Source organism: Patiria miniata, unplaced genomic scaffold, assembly GCF_015706575.1.
Source record: "Patiria miniata isolate m_02_andy unplaced genomic scaffold, ASM1570657v1 HiC_scaffold_9, whole genome shotgun sequence".
In the NCBI taxonomy this organism is placed as follows: Eukaryota; Metazoa; Echinodermata; class Asteroidea; order Valvatida; family Asterinidae; genus Patiria; species Patiria miniata.
The window spans coordinates 4,195,008-4,214,902 of record NW_024037076.1 but is presented as its reverse complement, the minus strand read 5'-3'; the positions used below and the strand labels follow the sequence as shown (position 1 = coordinate 4,214,902).

At 39.1% G+C, this 19,895-nt stretch overlaps 2 protein-coding genes across 2 annotated transcripts in view; one reads left to right on the top strand and one right to left on the bottom strand.

The window, feature by feature from the left end:
* Nucleotides 1–1,625, bottom strand: part of LOC119720272 (helicase SKI2W-like) — a 28,161-nt gene extending 26,536 nt beyond the window's left edge. The window contains exon 1 of the mRNA XM_038189912.1: nucleotides 1,510–1,625. Coding sequence (XP_038045840.1) covers nucleotides 1,510–1,552 — 43 coding nt within the window. The 5' untranslated portion in view covers nucleotides 1,553–1,625. The remainder of the gene's footprint in view (nucleotides 1–1,509) is intronic.
* Nucleotides 1,626–5,783: 4,158 nt separating this feature from the next.
* On the top strand, nucleotides 5,784–12,748 carry LOC119720033. Its single transcript, XM_038189539.1, has 4 exons — nucleotides 5,784–6,189; nucleotides 7,253–7,340; nucleotides 7,760–7,846; nucleotides 9,752–12,748. The coding sequence occupies exons 1-4, from the start codon at nucleotides 6,100–6,102 to the stop codon at nucleotides 9,979–9,981; spliced, it is 495 nt and encodes a 164-aa protein (XP_038045467.1). The 5' UTR covers nucleotides 5,784–6,099; the 3' UTR covers nucleotides 9,982–12,748.
* The last annotated feature ends 7,147 nt before the right edge of the window (nucleotides 12,749–19,895 follow it).

The window sequence follows — 19,895 nt, the reverse complement described above, 5'->3', positions numbered from 1 at the left end:
TAATCAGAAAGTGCTGCCTTTTTCAGATGTATATTTTTCGTGAAATTTCCAGATTCATTTTTACATGTTTGCGTATCAAAATTTCAACATGAAATGTCACAAAACTTAGACATCTGAAAAAGGCAGCACTTTCTGACTAGCCTATAAAGTATAAAAAGGGTGAGTATGCTTCTAAAGCAAAAAAATCCTACAAACTAAGCCTAAATGTGAAAATCAAAATTTGGCAAAGTGCGACACGTTATTGTACACGTGGATGTGTGGCCTATGTTTACGGAGGCAGTCCAGTAAATAGGCCACATTTATGGGGCTAGTCAGCTGGAGTTAATACTCAAGCTACGTCAAAGTATACTCGTATACGCGTCAAAGAGGGTGCTATATAACCTAGCGGGCTTAATATCCGGCTAAATATCCACTATTATCTTAAGCGTAACACCCGATGACTGTTTCATGCACTATTGGTTGCGGTTCCAGTACCAAAGCTGTGATGCGAGTGGTAAACCTTATATTAGTGCATAAAACAGTCATCGGGTGTTACGCTTCCGCGTGACGTCATGCGCCAACAGCCAGCGCAGCCGGCAAAAACGAGTAGTTGACAGCGATCGCTCTCTGTGCCTGTTAATCGACCGCCATTCATTGTACACAATTTTTTTTGTGCACAAACCAATTGCGGTCCTGGCCAATCCAGCAAGGTTGTCAAGTTAGCGGTTATTCCTCCTGTTTTCACTGCAATTGTAGGCTGAATCTTCATCGTGGATCGTTTTTTACTTCAAGGACCTGTGTAATGGTTATTCCAGGCAAGTTTGGGGTGAGTTGCAGTTGCAATGAGTGTGTAACGGGGACAAAATTGAACATTTTCCAAAACAATTTGCCTATACTACAAGTTACGAGAAAAATTCGCTCCAGACCTAATAGACAACCCAATGATAAGGCGAAGTAAAAAAAAAAACATGTTTAGCGTCCCCGCCCGCTTCCTTTTTAGAGGCCGCCTCCTTTTTTTTTTTTTTTTTTTTTTTTTTTAAAAGACAAAAATTGATAAATTTTAACGATCTCTGACGAACGAAATCGTATTTTTAGACTTTTATACCGTGTATAAAGCTGTGGAAATAGTCAATTAGCACGTGCGTCTGCACGAGAGTCTATCATACATTCACCCCGTGTGAAATATTAACTGGTTCTCTACGTCTCAGAACTCGCAAATAGAAAAGTGTCGGGCGGCCAATTTGAAAAAAAAAAAAAAAAAAAGGGCCTCCTCCTTCCTTTTTGTCAAAGAGGCAGGACGCTAAACATGTTTTTTTTTTTTTTTTTGCCTAAAACTCAGGGCTGGGTAACTCCAGCTAGCCAAGAAGTATCAGAATGTCAATTTTGAGTGTCATTTAGTCAACTGTTTTGGTGAGTCTTTCCCTTCCTATATAGGAACGGGGTCCTAAAAGTAAGGATTACCAAAAACAGGATAATAAAAAGTTAAAAGGCTACAAAACTTGATAGTTCAAAGGAAAAACGGCGATTTACCGAGACGACATTTCTCCAGTTCTGCCCATTCGTCGTCTGCCATGCTGTCAAAGTTTCCGCTGGTTGCCCATCAATGTTGCCTTCGTTAATCGTGCCGTGTTTTTATTTCGCCAACTACCAGCGACGGTAATTCCCCGTCTAAAAAAAAAATAACAAACTACTGCCCATTGAGGGCAGCATTGCGTAAACACCATTTACATTTGCTGTTTACACAAGTGCGAGTGCACAATAAAAGGCCGTGTTGCAAGAAGTCATTGCATAAAATTGATCAAAATTATCCCTGCCAGAGCTTCAAAATGCGACGTCGAAAAATGCAACGCCGACGGCACACGAATAGAAGACCCGTATTGGTCAATTTGGGGACAGACTGAGATCAGACCGACCGACCGACCGACCGACCGACCGACCGACGCACCAAGTGATCATGTAGAAGCTCCTGCCACAGCTTTAAGATTAGACTTGTTTGCGTTGAATATTTTACATTTAATAAACACAGGAATAAGAAGAAAATTACCAGAAATTTTACATAATAAAAACCAAGCACTTCCCAAAGGATAAAAAAAGAGATCAAGCTTCTACTTTCCAGGTGGATTGGATGGGGGGGGGGGGGGGGGGGGGGGGGGGGGGGGGGGGGGGGGGGGGGGCGGCACTCCCCTCCCCCCCCACCCCATGTCGTCTTTCTTTTATAATTTAATAAGAACAACAAAAATACTGCTACTCATCCTCTTTCCCTCCATGGGGCGAAGGGATAAGAAAAAAAAGGGGAGAGCACCCTCGCGTCCATGGAGGGGGCCGTGAACCCCGCCCCCCTCCCCCGTTAATTTCAAGCAAATTTTTAACAACCGGGATGCAAAATTTTATTTTGCAACCTAGTATAGTCAATGCCCATAATGCGCATGCACTAGTTGGTAACGAAATGATGCTTGGATTCAAAAACTTCCCTTAGTAAAAAAAAAAAAATCCAGAGCTATATGAATCAGGACAAAAAGGTGGCATTTCATCGATTAGTGTAGAATTTAACACAATTCAAGAAAACAAATTCACACCCACATGACATGTTCTACGCATGCGTATTAATGTAAATGACTGAAATAGCCTGCAGAAGAAAAAAATGCGGTCCAAATACTCCGATTGCCTAGACAACAACAGAAAAAAGTGCCATCCGCAGAAAAGCAGAGTACGGGGTTTTTCGGTCATGCCTTAGTATAGTTTTTTTTTAGTACAAAAACATATCAGCTTTTGCAATTTTCCCTGTATTTTTCTTTTTAAAAATAAAACAATTCGGTATGCAATATATCCCGAAAGAATATAGGCCTCAAGCAATTGGGCAAATATATATACACTATACATATAGGCCTTACGCAGGTACGAAATAAAGTAAGTGCGTGGATTTTAGTCCATGCGATCAAAGGCATACATTGAATAATTCTTATTTTATCCTGACTTAATTAGACGTACGGGTCTGTTCGTCATGGAATAATGTTATCTCATTAAAATTTGATTTGCATATTAAGCTGGTACAGGAGGGGCATAATGGTATACAGTGAAAACGATCAATAGGCACCAGGCCATACTTCAAAATTTGTGGTTAAAAGACATAATAGGATTACTTGCTATTCCTGCATTTTGTTCCGTATCCAATAATAACACCACTCAAAATCCAAAGAAAAATGTTCAAAACCTAACCCGTTTCAGCACAGTGGATACTACACTTTTCGAGAAAACAGTGAAAAAGCATGCACAACGTTTTGAGCACAAAACAGAATGTTGTCAATAGTATTCTTTTATTCCAAAAATCAGCAACTGATCGTTGAAAACCACTTATAAATTCCTCTTGATTTCTTCTAAATGACAGCAAGCCAGACGGAATAAGTTCACGTGGTGTTTATAGCGCCAGTACGTCCTTTGATATATATATATATATATATATATATATAAAAAAAAAGAATTTTGATAATGATTATTTGGTAACTTACTTTTGGGATAAATGCAAATGATCCTATATACTGAGTAACCTTTGATATGTAAACCAGGACGTAAAAGTACAACTCAAAGTTGTTTCGCACGCGAACTGGCCGGTCAGTCTGATCTGATACAACGTGCCCTCTGGAGACATGATTCATTAGGGAACAAACGATTGTATACGTCTCCACATGGCAATTTCTATAGATGAATACGTCTCCACAAGGTTTTCGCAAAATAGATATACGGATTTTACTCAAAAACTAGGAATTTCCAAGGTATATGTTGATTTGTCCCAAATGGTAGAGTTTTAGAAAAGAGATACGACCAAAGACAAGTTCTTTTAAAGAAGTAACTTAACTAGGCCTGCTCTTATCAGAACTATTACCTACTCAGCGAAAGTTGATAAGCAGGACAAGTTCTTTTCAGAACAAAATATCTACTGAGAAATAGTAATTACCACATGGTGTTACCGCAAACTGAAATGATAACGTTTTACTGTTTTATTTAAAAAGCACCCTTGAAAAGGATGAAAAATCACTTCTTTTATATATTTGGTATTTTCTCCGCAACCCAATGTACGGTTTCATACTTTTTTCAGTGTTTGAAAGAAAAGGCTCGCTGCTTCAATCTGATATCCAAAAACTTCACCGATAACTTTTTTTTTTAAACAGGAAAATATTTTAGGGTTGCATTTTTTCGGGGGTGACTGTACTCCGACAACTGTAGGTGTATACCCACCTTTTTAAACAAACTTTGGAATTTTCCTTATTCATTGATATGTATCAAGCTAGGATACAGCAAGAGAACAATACAATACTGACGACGACAATGAAGAAACAATTTTGATAATGGAATAAAAAAGTGGAATTTCGAACAAGCCTGAGTCCATTTTGATTCATTTATTTATAACATGCACCATTAATATATTTTTTTTGTATGTATAAATTAAGCCATGAATTTAGTTGCCTTATTAAGCAAGTCATAAAATATGGCGTACGCATTTGTTTTTAATGTAGCAAACGGTTTATGTAAATTAATGCGCATAATTTGTATGTATGTAAAAACCTTTATCATATCAAAGGTTCATGTTTATTCCAAGTTGATTATTATTCGCACGCTTTTTTTTTTTAAAGGAGGCGGCCTCCATATAGGAAGCGGGCGGGGACGCTAAACATGTTCAAGTTTTTTATTTAGCCTTATTTTGTGCGCAAAAAAGGAAAACTCTTTTTCAGTGGCCGGTCGGAGGCCGCCCAAAATTTGAAAATAGTGGGGTGTTTGTTTTTTTCGTTTGAAACACATAAAAAATAGTCTATTCGAAAAATTCGTCAGAAGAGAATTCAAAAGTTATTTTGTTTTTAATGAAAGAGCTTTGACAAACGTTGAAAAGGGTGTTGCTGAGGGGCGCTCTTTTGGAGGGCGGTGTCGATAGATCATCACAATCACACGTGTTCTCTACGAACGTTTGAATTGAATTAGAAGATTAAACGAAATTTGATAACACAAAGCGTCAACAGTTAAAGTTTGCGGTTGACCGATTCGCACGGTTTGCATAGTTTCATGTAGATTTATGTAGGACTGCATATTCACTTCAGGCGAGTTCTGGGGTGTGGTGATTGTTGCTAGGTTTTGTTGGCAAGTGTTGGTCAGTGCGCATTTTTAAATGGCTGCATGGGCTTCTTCCGCACGGTGTGGAGCCACACACCAATGCATACCCAAAAAATCCCTAAAAGGTTGTGTTACCTGAATTAGAATTCTAAACTTTTTTTCACATGAAATTTCATATGGTTGACTTACGTTTGGTAATTACTCAAAAAAATTAAGGGCCATAAAACATGTAAGATGCACGTGCAGCTGTTGATAGTATTAAAACATTTTGAGAAAAGATGCCTTTCGAAGTAATGTGGTTGTAGAAATGATTTTTCATCCCCCCAAAAAGTTATTCTAAGAAACACGTACTGCTGTAAACGTTCTCAGGTTTCTGACGATTGACTTAAGTACCGGCCTCGGGTAACTGCCTGGAAAGTTGATTCCTTAAATTTAGGAATCAACTTTCCAAGTAGTTACTTGAGCGCGGTATTTCAGTACAGGCGGTGTAAGCTAGTTCGGTATTATAACTGCGCATGCGCACATCAACGTTTGCTGATTTTTCTTTCGGGATTAAAAAATTCATCGTATGCGTGCAAAAACGCATAGGCCTAATAATTGCGGCCGGGGGTACCAGCACAATTGAAGAGATCATCGTGTTCTTCAGAATAACTGAATAATTCTGAAGAATTTGCAAAAAAAAAACTTTTGACAGCGAAGTGCATATATAAGGTGTATTGTGTATGAGCATTTTGTGCAAACAAAAATTTCATCTCTTTTCGATTGCACGAAAAATTTTGCTGAAGATAGAGCCTCACGCGATTTGCCTGAATAAAAGTGGTCTACGTTTCTGGAACGGTTCGACAATCGCTATATCGCGCAACGTCGTCACGTGCACATCACGTCAGCATTATCTTCATTTTAGACAATATATAAAAAAAGAAAGAAGAGTTGTTAACAACGAAGAGAGGTTTTTTTCGTTAAAGAAAACTGCAAAGTCGCTATATTTTAACATCAAGGAGATACTGATCTGGAACCATCATGTTGGCAACCGCTCTTCTGTGCTTGATGGCTGTCGGTGGAGTAAATGCAAACTATGCGGAGAAAAATGGGCTTTCAAGCAAGGGCTTGGTAAGTTAAAACAAATATCGTCGCCCAGTTAGAATATGTTGACGTTTTACTGCCACGTATGATCATCTGACAATTACACGTAGGCCTACCTAGGCATACCGATTTAGTGACAGAAAGCTTGCTCGAAGTGAAGACAGGACTGGCATCAAATACCCTGTGAAATTCCACCTGAAATGGTATCATTTGGAAGAAAAACTGACATTGAAGGTTATTTCAAAATTGGGTGCCACACTGAAAAAAATCTGGGTTAATTTTACCAAAGAAAAGGTGAAAACTGCAACTACCCAAAATTGGGTTGTTCTATAACCAATTGTTTGGGTTAGAATTTCTGTTAAATTCAACCAAAAACTTGTGGTCTTACAAGACAAAGTTTAATATTGTCTTCGATAACTACAACTTTTGATATAATTTAGCCGAAATTCTAACCCAAACAATAATAGAACAACCCAATTTTGCGCAGTTGCAGTTTTCACATTAATTCTGAGGTAAAATTAACCCAGACAATTTTCAGTGCAGCGGGCATAATTTTTTTAGCAACGATATCCATGATAAGACCCACCAATTTGTTTGTAGTTTTCTTTTCATTCATTTTCAAAATATAATATCCACTAAGTTGAACTCAAACAAGTTCGTTGTCATCATGTCATGCAACCTACTTGAGATTTTGAGCAACCCTGTTTTGTTCTGCTTGGCATATACAGTGTGTAACAAAAACAAATGCAAACAAAATACAACGGAATGCCAGACGTAGAATGAGTAACCAACAAATAGTTTAGGTATGGTTTGGAAGATACGCCCTTCCGCTTTAAAATGAGACATAAAACGTCCAAATCTGATAATTTTTTGACAGAGTTATGAGTAATTTCCCATGAGAGATCAGGTTGCAGTGCTTCCGACTAGAGTCCTTGTTTTAACAAAATACATTGACGAGATATAAAGGGAACCACCAACATAGGGCTGGTTAGCGCTCATCAGTTGGTAGGGCATGGTATACGGTGTTCCGAAGGTAGCTGGTTCCAACCCGCTCCGGTCAATTTGTTCAATTTTATAATTATTCTGACAGAGTTTTTCTGTGATGTCCTTGGAGTGTGGGGAAACTCATTGCGCCAAATGCTACGTAGATCCAGGCTCGGACGGGAACGTTTACCTAAGTGAGTGATAATTTCGTTGTTTATAATGCCATTCCGTTTTTTTGCGGGTCACCCTGTATAGTATGTAATGGGCTCCCAGTGCACCCACAGAACCAACCGCCACATTCGTCTGAGGTGGGGTCGGGGAACCAGACTTCAAGAACAGTACATTTGTTCTTGGTTTTTCCGGCATCCATGAACACACAACTTTAAACAGGTCGATCAGTGTAACGATAAAATACTAACCCCTAATCCATCCATTTCTGAAACTTACAGCAAAAGCAAATGATGTGTAGGTAAGGTATATACACATAGAACCACTGGTGTAAAAATGTACAGCTATTTACCGGTGCAGGTTTTGCAGTGTTTACATGTACGCCTAGTCTCTGTACGATCAGATTTTCTCTCGTGACATTAAAAACTGTCCTATCTTGTTGCAGATACTTTTGAAGTAACTAAGAAACCAAACAAGTATCAGTTGAATGTCGAAGGAGGAACGCACGACTGGATGGTCGAGATTGTCCAGGGTAAACCTTGAAAATATTCTTTAAAGTTTCGCAATAAAAACATAATATATACTGCAGGGTGAATTTTAAAAAAGGACCCAGATGTAAATGTGAATTTAAAAAAATCTAATAAATATTCTCAAAAGATCATGTGAAACACCTATGTGTCTTCTTTCCAATGATACTTTCATTGTGTGTCTGTGGCCTTGGATGACTGAGCATTCATTGTTTTTCTGTAAATGGCCAAAACCTGTACCGAGCCAAATTTTACGGCTTAGATTACGCTGGTTTGTTATGCAAAGGTTGGACAGGCGGCCGGCGATATGCGAAGTCGTGCAAAACTGTGTGTGGAAAGAGGTGGTGGCAACGTTGAATGAATTGTTTTCAAGAAAAGGATGTCTTCTTTCTTTAAATCAAGCCGTTCCACATGCCCATTATAGTTAATACCAGTTACCCTTTTGCACAAACTTGACCCAGCACAGGTTTTGACCCTTGACAGAATAACAACGAATATGCTCAGTCATTCACAGACATGCAATCAAGGTATCATCGGAAAGAGGCCACATTGGTGTTTCACATGAGCTTTAACTTATTTGAAAATATTTATTAGATTTTCTACACATACCATGGGTTTCCTTTTTTGCATGCATCCTGTGTATCTGATAGAGTATGATGCATTAAATATAATTTAAGGTCTTATTCCCTTTTTTTACTAAATTTGAAACCACGGTGTTACCAAAAAACGCACGGGGTTTTCCTTGGGCCGACATATAGCAAGATTACTGAATGACTGACTCACTTTCAGCTTGTGAACCAGCTTGGTTGTCAGCTGATGGCGAGCGCCGGGCAGCGATTGTTTTTCTCCCAAACGACATCCGCATATATGGGTGTACGCTATGGCGTTTTGGATTTTTCTAAAAACATGAGAAGAAAATATACAATTAGAAGACAAAAGTGACTTCGAACGTTTTGAAATTCGGAATTTATTTCCCTTTTCAAATAAATCCGAAGCCTCAGGTTGAAAAAAGAAAAACATTCGGGTGCAAAAGCGTGTTTCGAACCCGCAACCTAGCGGTGCGAATCACAACGCTGTATCGATTGGGCTATCGCACTGCTTGCCAATGATGTGGGGGAAAAAAATTAAATACCTGCGTACGTATCATAAAAGTAGGCCTATCGTAGAGGTGCTAAATAGCCATGTATGCGGACGTCGTTTGGGAAATATAGAAATGTATAGGATTACCCCGTATATAATGGGCGATATCCGACCTATTGTGTACTCCAGATGAATACAAAGATTTCCATTCTGAATCAATGGAATATAATCGTTGGCACTCTGAGACCAGCTCTACTAATCTTGCCTTGTCTTTTGTACTTCAGTTCAGTTCTTGGCTTCAAAATTATTAAGGAATTCACGACCTTACACTTATTCGTCTACGGCGTATTTGTCAAAACTTCAACATAATCCCTTTGGCCAGTCTGTGGCATAGATGCTTGCATGGCAATTAAGCATCTGTGCTAATTACGTTTGCAGATTATTCAAAACAGCGGGCGCCTTCTGTGCTGTATTTGGTAACCCGATGTTGCATGCTCAAAACATGGCAGTTATCATAAGTAGTGTGTTGGGTCTTATTAGACATATCAACCTCATTTGAATAAATTAATTATAATAAGCAGGCGGGGTGCCATAAATATGCATGAGGTAATGGGCCAATGGGAGTTAAATCTTAGTTGAAGAGAATTAATATGCCTAAGTAGTAAAGAAGTGGTGGAATAAACTTAGATGTCGCGCGAACCAGTACGCACACGATGTGTGTCTCGTCCACGGGCCTCTCAGAAAAACAAAACAAAAGCGCCCTCTCTGGTTGGCGCATGCAGCCCGCGTCCTCATTCGCTCTAAAGTCTATGATTTTTTTCAAACGACAGAAGATCGGTGGGAGCCGTTTCGTGTTTGCCGTGAGTCCACTGGCGCAGATGCCGGGATCACCTGGACTTGGAACATGTGTTTTGAGGATTTCACCTCGTCCGGCTTGACCATCCCGGAGGAGTGTGGGGAACCTGTGGCACTGTACTACTCCAGTGTTATCATGAACGACGACTCCATTTTAGGCCAGCAAGTGCTTTTCTGCACTAAAACCATCGGTGATTTGCGCTGATCAAAGGGTGTTGACTAGTAGATAAATAAAGCCTTTCGATATTCGCAACGCACCTTGGGTATGGATGGCAAGTAAACCAGGCAATTATGTGCACAGACCTGTGGGGCTGTGATCGAACCAGTTAAACATTTCATTTGATTCCTTGAGTCTTCTTTATATATTTAGTGATCATCTCTTCACGCATTGTTGTATTGGAAATTTGAAATATAATGACAGTTATGTTAGAAATAATTTTGTGAAGACTGTTTTGGGGAATACCTGTCTAGATACCAGTTTCATTAGCTATGACTATTATCATTACAACCCTACCACTATTGGCCAATCAGAATCAAGATTTGAAGCTCACGCCTCCAGAACTGACCAATCACAATCGTTCCTCTGTGCCTGGCGACTGGCTACTGGAGAGAAATTTCAAGACTGTCTCTTCATTCATTTCTAAAGTTTAAAAACTTTATTTTATTTGCAAAACATATTATTGACAAAGAATATTCTATGAATGAATAAAGTGAATCGATGGTCAGTTAACTTTGGAAACAAATAATGCGGGAATATTTTTCCCTCCAAAGATGACCACCCCTGAAAAAGAAATGCTGAAGTCCGTCTCCAAGTCCAAAAACAGAGCGAGTTATAATCCACAATTTCCTCCAGATTTTCTGGAAAATTGACGTTCAAAATCCGGGACAGACGTATAGGCACGTTTGGGGTCAGTTACTGGCCTGTGCACTTCATTCACGAGTCGGCCATGTTAAATTGAAAGCGAAAAAAAAAATCTTCATTTTTGAAACTTACGAAGAGAAACAATGGCATGATAATAATTACAAATTAACCCGTGTCTGCTCTGATGAATAATTTAAAATTTGTGATTAAAAATACAGTGAAATACAAGACAAAAACGTAGTGTATTCTCCAATTCGATCATGAGAATAGAGCATGCGCAGTCTACAGACTTGATCAAGTGTGCGGAATTATCCAATGAGGATCACGTAAAACCATGGGCGATAGAGTTTGCTATGGTCGTGACGTTCAGGATTCTGATGTCATTCCAAAATGGCTTGACATGGACCTTATTCACGAGAAAGACATTTTGGTCGTGTTCCCTAAATGTATTTTACAAATTGTGAACTGTTGAACGGGATGGTGCCAGACTGTTCGTGCATTCCATAGCCTCACTTTAATACAATTTTTTTTTTAATGTGGCTAAAAACAATATGTTTTGTTTAAATAATAAAAATTAATGTTATGATTTAAATTGTATTTACTTTCAAAAAGTGCGGTACTATTTCATCTACTCCTTTATACGACAGTTTTTAAATGTTACAATTAAGGGAAGTGTTTGACTTGGTTTAAGAAGGGCCTGTACCTAATTGTTGCGCAGAATTATCACTGGTTAAATTGATAATTTGTATAGGGAAGTCAAATTTATTTCCATTGTAACGATATGGGTTTTTGGGTTTAAAATGATGAATAATTCACGAGGAGCGTGAATAAAATGCAGTGTTATTTTCTGGCTGTTCCTTTTAGTGTACTTACCCGCCAGTGTAATAGCCCTAGTTAACAAGTTTGGACATATGTTCGTCGACATTTATGTCATTTGATAATTCTATCTTGAGAATGATTATTTGGTAACAGTATGTCATCTTCATTGTCAGTAATCAAAGTTAGCACTCCTTTTGAGCCATTTTTATGCACAACAAGGAGTTGTAGTCATTGCATTGCGGCAAGAGCGCCCACATGCACATGGCTTGTTCTGGTGCGAGCGCGCGAGCTGTGAAAGGAACTCCGACCGAGCCAATTCTTGTCTAAAAGTCGCCCACTTTTCCCTCATTTTTGGGGTAAGTTTGATTCTAATTATGTATTGAGTAGATAATGTAAGGGACATAGAAGAGGTTGGTTGATATGATTATTGTCAAACTGATTGATTCTTATAGTTTCTATGGTGTTAATTTGGTGTGAAAGTGTCAAAACTTTTCTGGAGTTGAATGACCGTTTTCGTATACATTCACTGCACAATCAGACAACGCGTAATGGCGAAAATGCGTTCAGCACTGTGTACATTGCGTACGTAGTGTGCGTGCATGCACAGCACAACGATGAATCTACTCGCTTTATTCTGAAATGTTCGTGTATGTCGCATTGTTTATGGGTGCATGGGACTCTTTATGATAAAATATATTTCCTTAAATATGTTTCCCGTGTATGCTATTTGTATTTTTATGTACTCTAATTTATAGCTGAGACTTTGCTGAGACTGTCAAGTCACAGGCCTTGAAGTTTGACATCTCAAGTGCATTGTTGTATACTTGGTCTTTTCTATTATATCAGGGTAAGACTGTGATTCTCTTTGTGTGCTTGACTAATCAGTCATCCTATTTAGTATTATTTTGAGGGATCATGACACCTGTCTACAAAACAACTATATAGTTTATGCTGTATAATTGAAATATCTGTTGTTTGTAGTAACATTGATTTAATCCAATGACTTTGGAACAAGACTCACAAAAGTTTAACATCAATTCATTTTATTCATGATCAACAGGGTCTTCTTCTTAGTCTTCTTCTTCTTAGTCTTCTTCTTCGTCTTCTATTTAGTCCTCTTCTTGGTCGTCTTCTTCATTCAAGGGACGTCATTTGGGTCTTTCCCTGTTTGTTATTTGGATCTTTTTTTAAAATTATTTTGTACGATTGGAGAAAGTGAATTTAATTAAAACTTGATCAAGTGAATCAGCATAAACAACCGTCTGAGTGTTCAAGTTCGATTCTGCTTGTTTCCACCTTACTCTATCTTCGTGAGGGGGAACCTGACCACCCTGATCATCGTTGGGGTTGCCACCTCGCGACACCATGATTAAGTGTAATAAGGACCACTTTGAAATTTTGCTTACAGTAAAATACACAGGCAAAATGCACCCAACATTAGTATAAAGTTACCTCTCCCTTCGCCTAGGCCCCCCCCCAAAGAAATTGTCTAACCCCCCTCCAAAACAAGTTTCCAGGGAAAAAAAAATTGCTTTAGCAAAAACAAGGAATGTGACGTACATATGAACGGTCTCCCGCTACAAGAAATAGTCGTGACAGGGGTGCTTTGTAGTTAATATAGTGTGTCTGATTGTAGGATTTTATTGGCGCTCCCCATTGAAAATATGACATGGCAAAGTATTGTCCCATTGAAGTTAGCTAATTCCATATCCAAACAAGATTGGGTGTTCAACTTCTTTTTTGGCACGAAAAAACGCAACCTCTTTCTCAACCAAACCAGTTGCAGCACATTACAAAGGAAGGATTGTAGGGGAGGAGGAGGGAAATTATTTTCAAACTAAACTTTCATGTTTGTTTTTTTAATTGAAGCTGCGACATAAAATGACACACACATCTATCAATACGAATTCCTGCCTACAGATTGGCCAAGCATTTTGGCGGCAAACCACTAACGACGATTGGCTGCCTACAATCCCAATGCTGATTGGCTGCCTAGAATCCCGACTGCTGCTATAAAAAGGCGAGCTATTCATATAACGTCCGCAATCGTGAGATATGAGACGGCTAGCATGGAAATTTGCACACGGCACCAAACCAATGTTTTCCGTTGAGTATAATGGATTTTATCATTTACTTGATAACATTTCATAGTATAAGGGGAGAGGGAGTTTCCTTTTTATTAAATGTTTTATTTCATTATCACAGGAATAAATCTTTTGTGAACATGTGCTGAAAAGAGCCGTTTGGGTTTTTTGTTTGTTTTAAGTTTGAGTTTCTACCTCAGATCTTAACAATTAGTGTTAACATATTTTACACATGGGCAGTTCACCAGTATTTCATTTTGAAGCTAATGTTATCTTGTTTCTACCGCAGGTTATAATAAAATGTTTTCCATATAAACGTATTGTTTCTTTGTGTGCTCATTCACGTGTTTCTTAAGATATTCTTCACAAGAGCAATGCATTTAATAATACAAAGTAAATCTCATTGAAAATGAAAATAGTGTAATACTTTAAACACATCTTCTTCCTTTGGCCGTTTCCGCACGAACTACGTCATTTGGATCCTTTCATTGGTTTCATCTTTCATTTTTTTCTTTCGTTTTTATTCCCTCCCTTTTCGTGCGTTCCCTTTAGCTAATGTGTATATCAAAATTCATGTAAAACTACAAAAATAAAAAACAAGTACTGTGATTTATTTTAGCGAGTGGAGAACTTTTTTTGCATCGTGCCTTTCTTGGTTTCGACTTTTAGTCCTTCCAAAAACACCTGAAAGAAAAGCGGCAGAGCATTGTATCAATAGGCCGTCGTATTGATGACGACATTAATAACATGTGAGGGACTTTTTTTACGGAGCTAGTGAGAACCAATAGCTCTGTAGGAAAAGTGCTCACCATGAAGTTTGGTATCATTGACACGAAATTCCATTCCATAGAACTTGAATAAAAGGCCTACATGTACATGTACATGTACATTACATGCTAACAGTACTGTTGCAGTCGCCAATTACAGTGAACAATAGCTCCGCGCAGATGATTAGTGAGGCCCTGGTCTTTGCGGTCATTGAGTGAAAGCACCCCCCCCCCTGCTGGATATAAAACCGCAGAATTCATTGTTGTTAAAATGTTGATTTGTATCGCCCGCTTTCTTTGCAAGCGGGAGCCGATTGAAGAGCGGCTCAATTGAGAGCGGGTCCAGGTAAATGAATCGGAGGTATTTAGCCCGTCCGCCTAACGTCCAGCTTGTGGGGATTTCCATAAGTGCAATCTACAAGCCACAAAATGAGCAGTTCATTTTCCCAGACGGTTTTACTGATAACTCAGTAAACGTGATGAAAGCCAGCTTTCCCTCATTCATGATTCCAAGTTACCAAGTTCCTTCATCGCCCAGAAAATATCTCTCTTCATGATATGTTGAGAGGATTGTGCTGAATCTTTGCCCACTATGGTGCTGACCGTAAGTATGCTGGAACATTCTGTGTTTTGGACTGAATTTTGTTTTAAAAAGTGTAGTAAAATTTGTCGTATAATGCAATCCAAGATCACTGAAAATTTACTCATGCTTGTGACACACTTGTATCACAAAATACGACCTTGATATTTTGATGTGTAATCGTATGCTTATATTGATACCGGGCTTATAAATTTAAATTAAATTACAAATTTTGGAATGCTCGCCTAACTCCATAATTGCCTGCAGCTGGTAGGATACTCATGACGCCTATATATTTGCAGTGAAATATTGAACTGTTGAGATTATTTGATGTCTTGTTAAAGACAATTGTTTTTTAAATTTGCAGGTCCCGTCATCTGTGAAATGTCATTTCATTCCATGCTGGAGTAGTGGGTATGTACCGGATTTAATTCTTGAAATTGTTTTTGCATCTCATTTGCAAAATTTAATTGTTCAATTTGATTTGAAGCTTGTATGAGTCAAGCAAGGTACCCAACACTTTTGACTTGAGACCCAGGACTTTTGGAGAAAATGCAAGATGTAGTCACTCCATTTTGCTTGTTGCGTTTTGTGCAGTGCATCCTGTTAGCGCCTTGCAACACCGCCTCTCTATATGTCGATCAAAACGAACCATGAATCAGAAAATTGTAGACAAACTGTACGTTGTTCGAAAACTGCTGATTAGGTCTACAACATGAAAAAAACAAGCAGGTCTTGAGACCCAAGACTTTTGGAGAAAATGGAAGATGTAGTCACTCAATCCCGCGAGTTGCATTTTGTGCAGTAAATCCTATAGCAAGGCCTGTTAGCGCCATGCAACACCGCCTCTCTATATGTCGATCAAAACGTACCTTAAATCAGTAAACAAACTGTATGTTATTCGATAGCTGCTGATTAGGTCTACAACATGCAAAAACAAACAAGTCTTGAGACCCAGGACTTCGGGAGAAAATGCATCATGTAGTCAGTCAATTTGGCTAGTTGCGTTTTGTGCAGTAAATACCATAGCAAGGCCTGTCAGCGCCATGAAACACCACCTCTCTATATCTCGATCAAAAGGTACCTTAAAATAGGAAATTGGAGACAAACTTGACATTGTTCGAAAGCTGCTAATTAGGTCTGCAACATGCAAAACAATCAAGTCTTTAAATTCAATAGTCACTCAATTTGGCTAGTTGCGTTTTGCTTAGTAAATCACATAGCAAGGCCTGTCAGCGCCATGCAACACCACCTCTCTACATGTCGATCAAAAGGTACCTTAAAATAGGAAATTGTAGACAAACTTGACGTTGTTCGATAGCTGCTGATTAGGTCTACAACATGCAAAACAATCAAGTCTTTAAACTCGAGGCTTTTGGAGAGAATCCAACATGTAGTCACTCAATTTGGCTAGTTGCGTTTTGTGCAGTAAATCCCATAGCAAGGCCTGTTAGCGCCATGCACCACCGCCTCTCTATATGTTGATCAAAAGGTACCCTTGAATACGAAATTATAGACAAACTCTACGTTGTTCGATAGCTGCTGATTAGGTCTGCAACATGCAAAAACAAGTAAGTCTTTAGACCCAAGACTTTTGGAGAAAATCCAAGATGTAGTCACTCAATCCTGCGAGTTGCGTTTTGTGCAGCAAATCCCATAGCAAGGCCTGTTAGCGCCATGCAACACCGCCTCTCTATATGTCGATCAAAAGGTACCTTAAAATAGAAAAGTTTAGACAAACTCTACGTTGTTTGAAAGCTGCTTATTAGGTCTACAATATGCAAAAACAAGCAAGGTTTAGACCCAAGATATTTGGAGAAAATCCAAGATGTATTCACTCAATCCTGCGAGTTGTGTTTTGTGCAGTAAATCCCATAGCAAGGCCTGTCAGCGCTCTGGAACACCGCCTCTATATATGTCGATCAAAATGTACCTTAAAATAGGAAATTGTAGACAAACGCTATGTTGTTCGAAAGCTGCTGATTAGGTCTACATCATGTAAAAACAAGCTAGTCTTTAGACCGAAGACATTTGGAGAAAATCTAAGATGTAGTCATTCAATCCCGCTAGTTCCGTTTTGTGCAATAAATCCCATAGCAAGGCCTGTCAGCGCCGTGCAACACCGCCGCTCTATAGGTCGATCAAAAGGTACCTTAAAATAGGAAATTGTAGACAAACTCTACGTGGTTCGAAAGCTGCCGATTAGGTCTACATCATTAACTAACAAGCAAGTCTTGAGACCTTAGACATTTGGAGAAAACGCAAGATGTATTTACTCAATACCGCTAGTTGCGTTTTGTGCAATAAATCCCATAGCAAGTCCTGTCAAAAATGTCCCATGGTGATTTCCCATGGGATCGCCATGGCCATTTCCCATCGTGGTACATGGGGTTTTGGAATGTTCCCTCTAGCGTCCTTGAGTCATGCAGTATTAAAGCCTTCTTGGACTTGTTGTTTCACATGCGTAAGTCTATTTTCTGTATTTGCATGGTTTTTACTTTCTCAGGTTTTTGGGGACTGAGTTAGCCTCATTTCTTCAACCTTCCTGAAGTAACAGTTCCCGAAGCAAGAGCGCCACCATTGTTAAAAACCTTTGGGTTGATGCCTCTATAGGCTGTCAGCGTGCTTCAGTCCGTGGTGTTGTTTACTTTCTTTATCTCGTCTTGACGGTATCTTGTTATGAAAAATTCCTAAATGTTTTGACATGTATGGAAAGCTAGTTAGTCAGGCTACAACGTCCAACAAGTTTGAATCCCGTAGACCCAATTCTTGTGGAGAAAATGGGACATAAGCAAGAATATTTTGCCCAAGTTTGTTTCTGTGCGTATATTGCCATAGAGTAGGCTGTCAGCGGGCTTCAGTCCGTGGTGTTGTTTACTTCCTATATCTCGTTTTGACGGTATCATGTTATAAAACATTCTTGATTATTTTGACATGTATGGAAAGCTAGTTAGTCAGGCTACAACGTCCAACAAGTTTTAATCCCGTAGACCCCATTCTTGTGGAGAAAATGGGACATAAGCAAGAATATTTTGCCTGAGTTTGTTTCTGTGCGTATATTGCCATAGAGTAGACTGTCAGCGGGCTTCAGTCCGTGGTGTTGTTTACTTCCTATATCCCGTTTTGACGGTATCATGTTATGAAAAATTCCTGATTGTTTTGACATGTATGGAAAGCTAGTTAGTCAGGCTACAACGTCCAACAAGTTTGAATCCCGTAGACCCAATTCTTGTGGAGAAAATGAGACATAAGCAAGAGTATTTTGCCCGAGTTTGTTTCTGTGCGTATATTGCCACAGAGTAGTCTGTCAGCGGGCTTCAGTCCGTGGTGTTGTTTACTTTTTTTTATCTCGTTTTGACGGTATCATGTTATGAAAAATTCCCAATTTTTTTGACATGTATGGAAAGCTAGTTAGTCAGGCTACAACGTCCAACAAGTTTGAATCCCGTAGACCGAATTCTTGTGGAGAAAATGGGACATAAGCAAGAATATTTTGCCCGAGTTTGTTTCTGTGCGTATATTGCCTCGGAGTAGGCTGCCAGCGGGCTTCAGTCCGTGGTGTTGTTTACTTCCTATATCTCGTTTTGACGGTATCATGTTATGAAAAATTCCTGATTGTTTTGACATGTATGGAAAGCTAGTTAGTCAGGCTACAACGTCCAACAAGTTTGAATCCCGTAGACCAAATTCTTGTGGAGAAAATGGGACATAAGCAAGAATATTTTGCGCGAGTTTGTTTCTGTGCGTATATTGCCATAGAGTAGACTGTCAGCGGGCTTCAGTCCGTGGTGTTGTTTACTTCCTATATCCCGTTTTGACGGTATCATGTTATGAAAAATTCATGATTGTTTTGACATGTATGGAAAGCTAGTTAGTCAGGCTACAACGTCCAACAAGTTTTAATCCCGTAGACCCCATTCTTGTGGAGAAAATGGGACATAAGCAAGAATATTTTGCCCGAGTTTGTTTCTGTGTATATTGCCGTGGAGTAGGCTGTCAGCGGGCTTCAGTTCGTGGTGTTGTTTACTTCCTATATCCCGTTTTGACGGTATCATGTTATGAAAAATTCCTGATTGTTTTGACATGTATGGAAAGCTAGTTAGTCAGGCTACAACGTCCAACAAGTTTGAATCCCGTAGACCCAATTTTTGTGGAGAAAATGAGACATAAGCAAGAATATTTTGCCCGAGTTTGTTTCTGTGCGTATATTGCCATAGAGTAGTCTGTCAGCGGGCTTCAGTCCGTGGTGTTGTTTACTTTCTTTATCTCGTTTTGACGGTATCATGTTATGAAATATTCCTAATTTTTTGACATGTATGGAAAGCTAGTTAGTCAGGCTACAACGTCCAACAAGTTTGAATCCCGTAGACCGAATTCTTGTGGAGAAAATGGGACATAAGCAAGAATATTTTGCCCGAGTTTTTTTCTGTGCGTATATTGCCGTGGAGTAGGCTGCCAGCGGGCTTCAGTCCGTGGTGTTGTTTACTTCCTATATCTCGTTTTGACGGTATCATGTTATAAAAAATTCCTGATTGTTTTGACATGTATGGAAAGCTAGTTAGTCAGGCTACAACGTCCAACAAGTTTGAATCCCGTAGACCAAATTTTTGTGGAGAAAATGGGACATAAGCAAGAATATTTTGCGCGAGTTTGTTTCTGTGCGTATATTGCCATAGAGTAGACTGTCAGCGGGCTTCAGTCCGTGGTGTTGTTTACTTCCTATATCCCGTTTTGACGGTATCATGTTATGAAAAATTCATGATTGTTTTGACATGTATGGAAAGCTAGTTAGTCAGGCTACAACGTCCAACAAGTTTTAATCCCGTAGACCCCATTCTTGTGGAGAAAATGGGACATAAGCAAGAATATTTTGCCCGAGTTTGTTTCTGTGCGTATATTGCCGTGGAGTAGGCTGCCAGCGGGCTTCAGTTCGTGGTGTTGTTTACTTCCCATATCCCGTTTTGATGGTATCATGTTATGAAAAATTCCTGATTGTTTTGACATGTA

What these genes read in the sequence shown, in the direction of transcription:
- LOC119720033 (XM_038189539.1), top strand. Translation starts at nt 6,100, where the DNA reads ATGTTGGCAACCGCTCTTCTGTGCTTGATGGCTGTCGGTGGAGTAAAT. An exon ending in GGCTTTCAAGCAAGGGCTTG is followed by an intron (nt 6,190 to 7,252) that starts GTAAGTTAAAAC and finishes TTATTCTGACAG; the next exon opens with AGTTTTTCTGTGATGTCCTT. An exon ending in GATGGTCGAGATTGTCCAGG is followed by an intron (nt 7,847 to 9,751) that starts GTAAACCTTGAA and finishes TTCAAACGACAG; the next exon opens with AAGATCGGTGGGAGCCGTTT.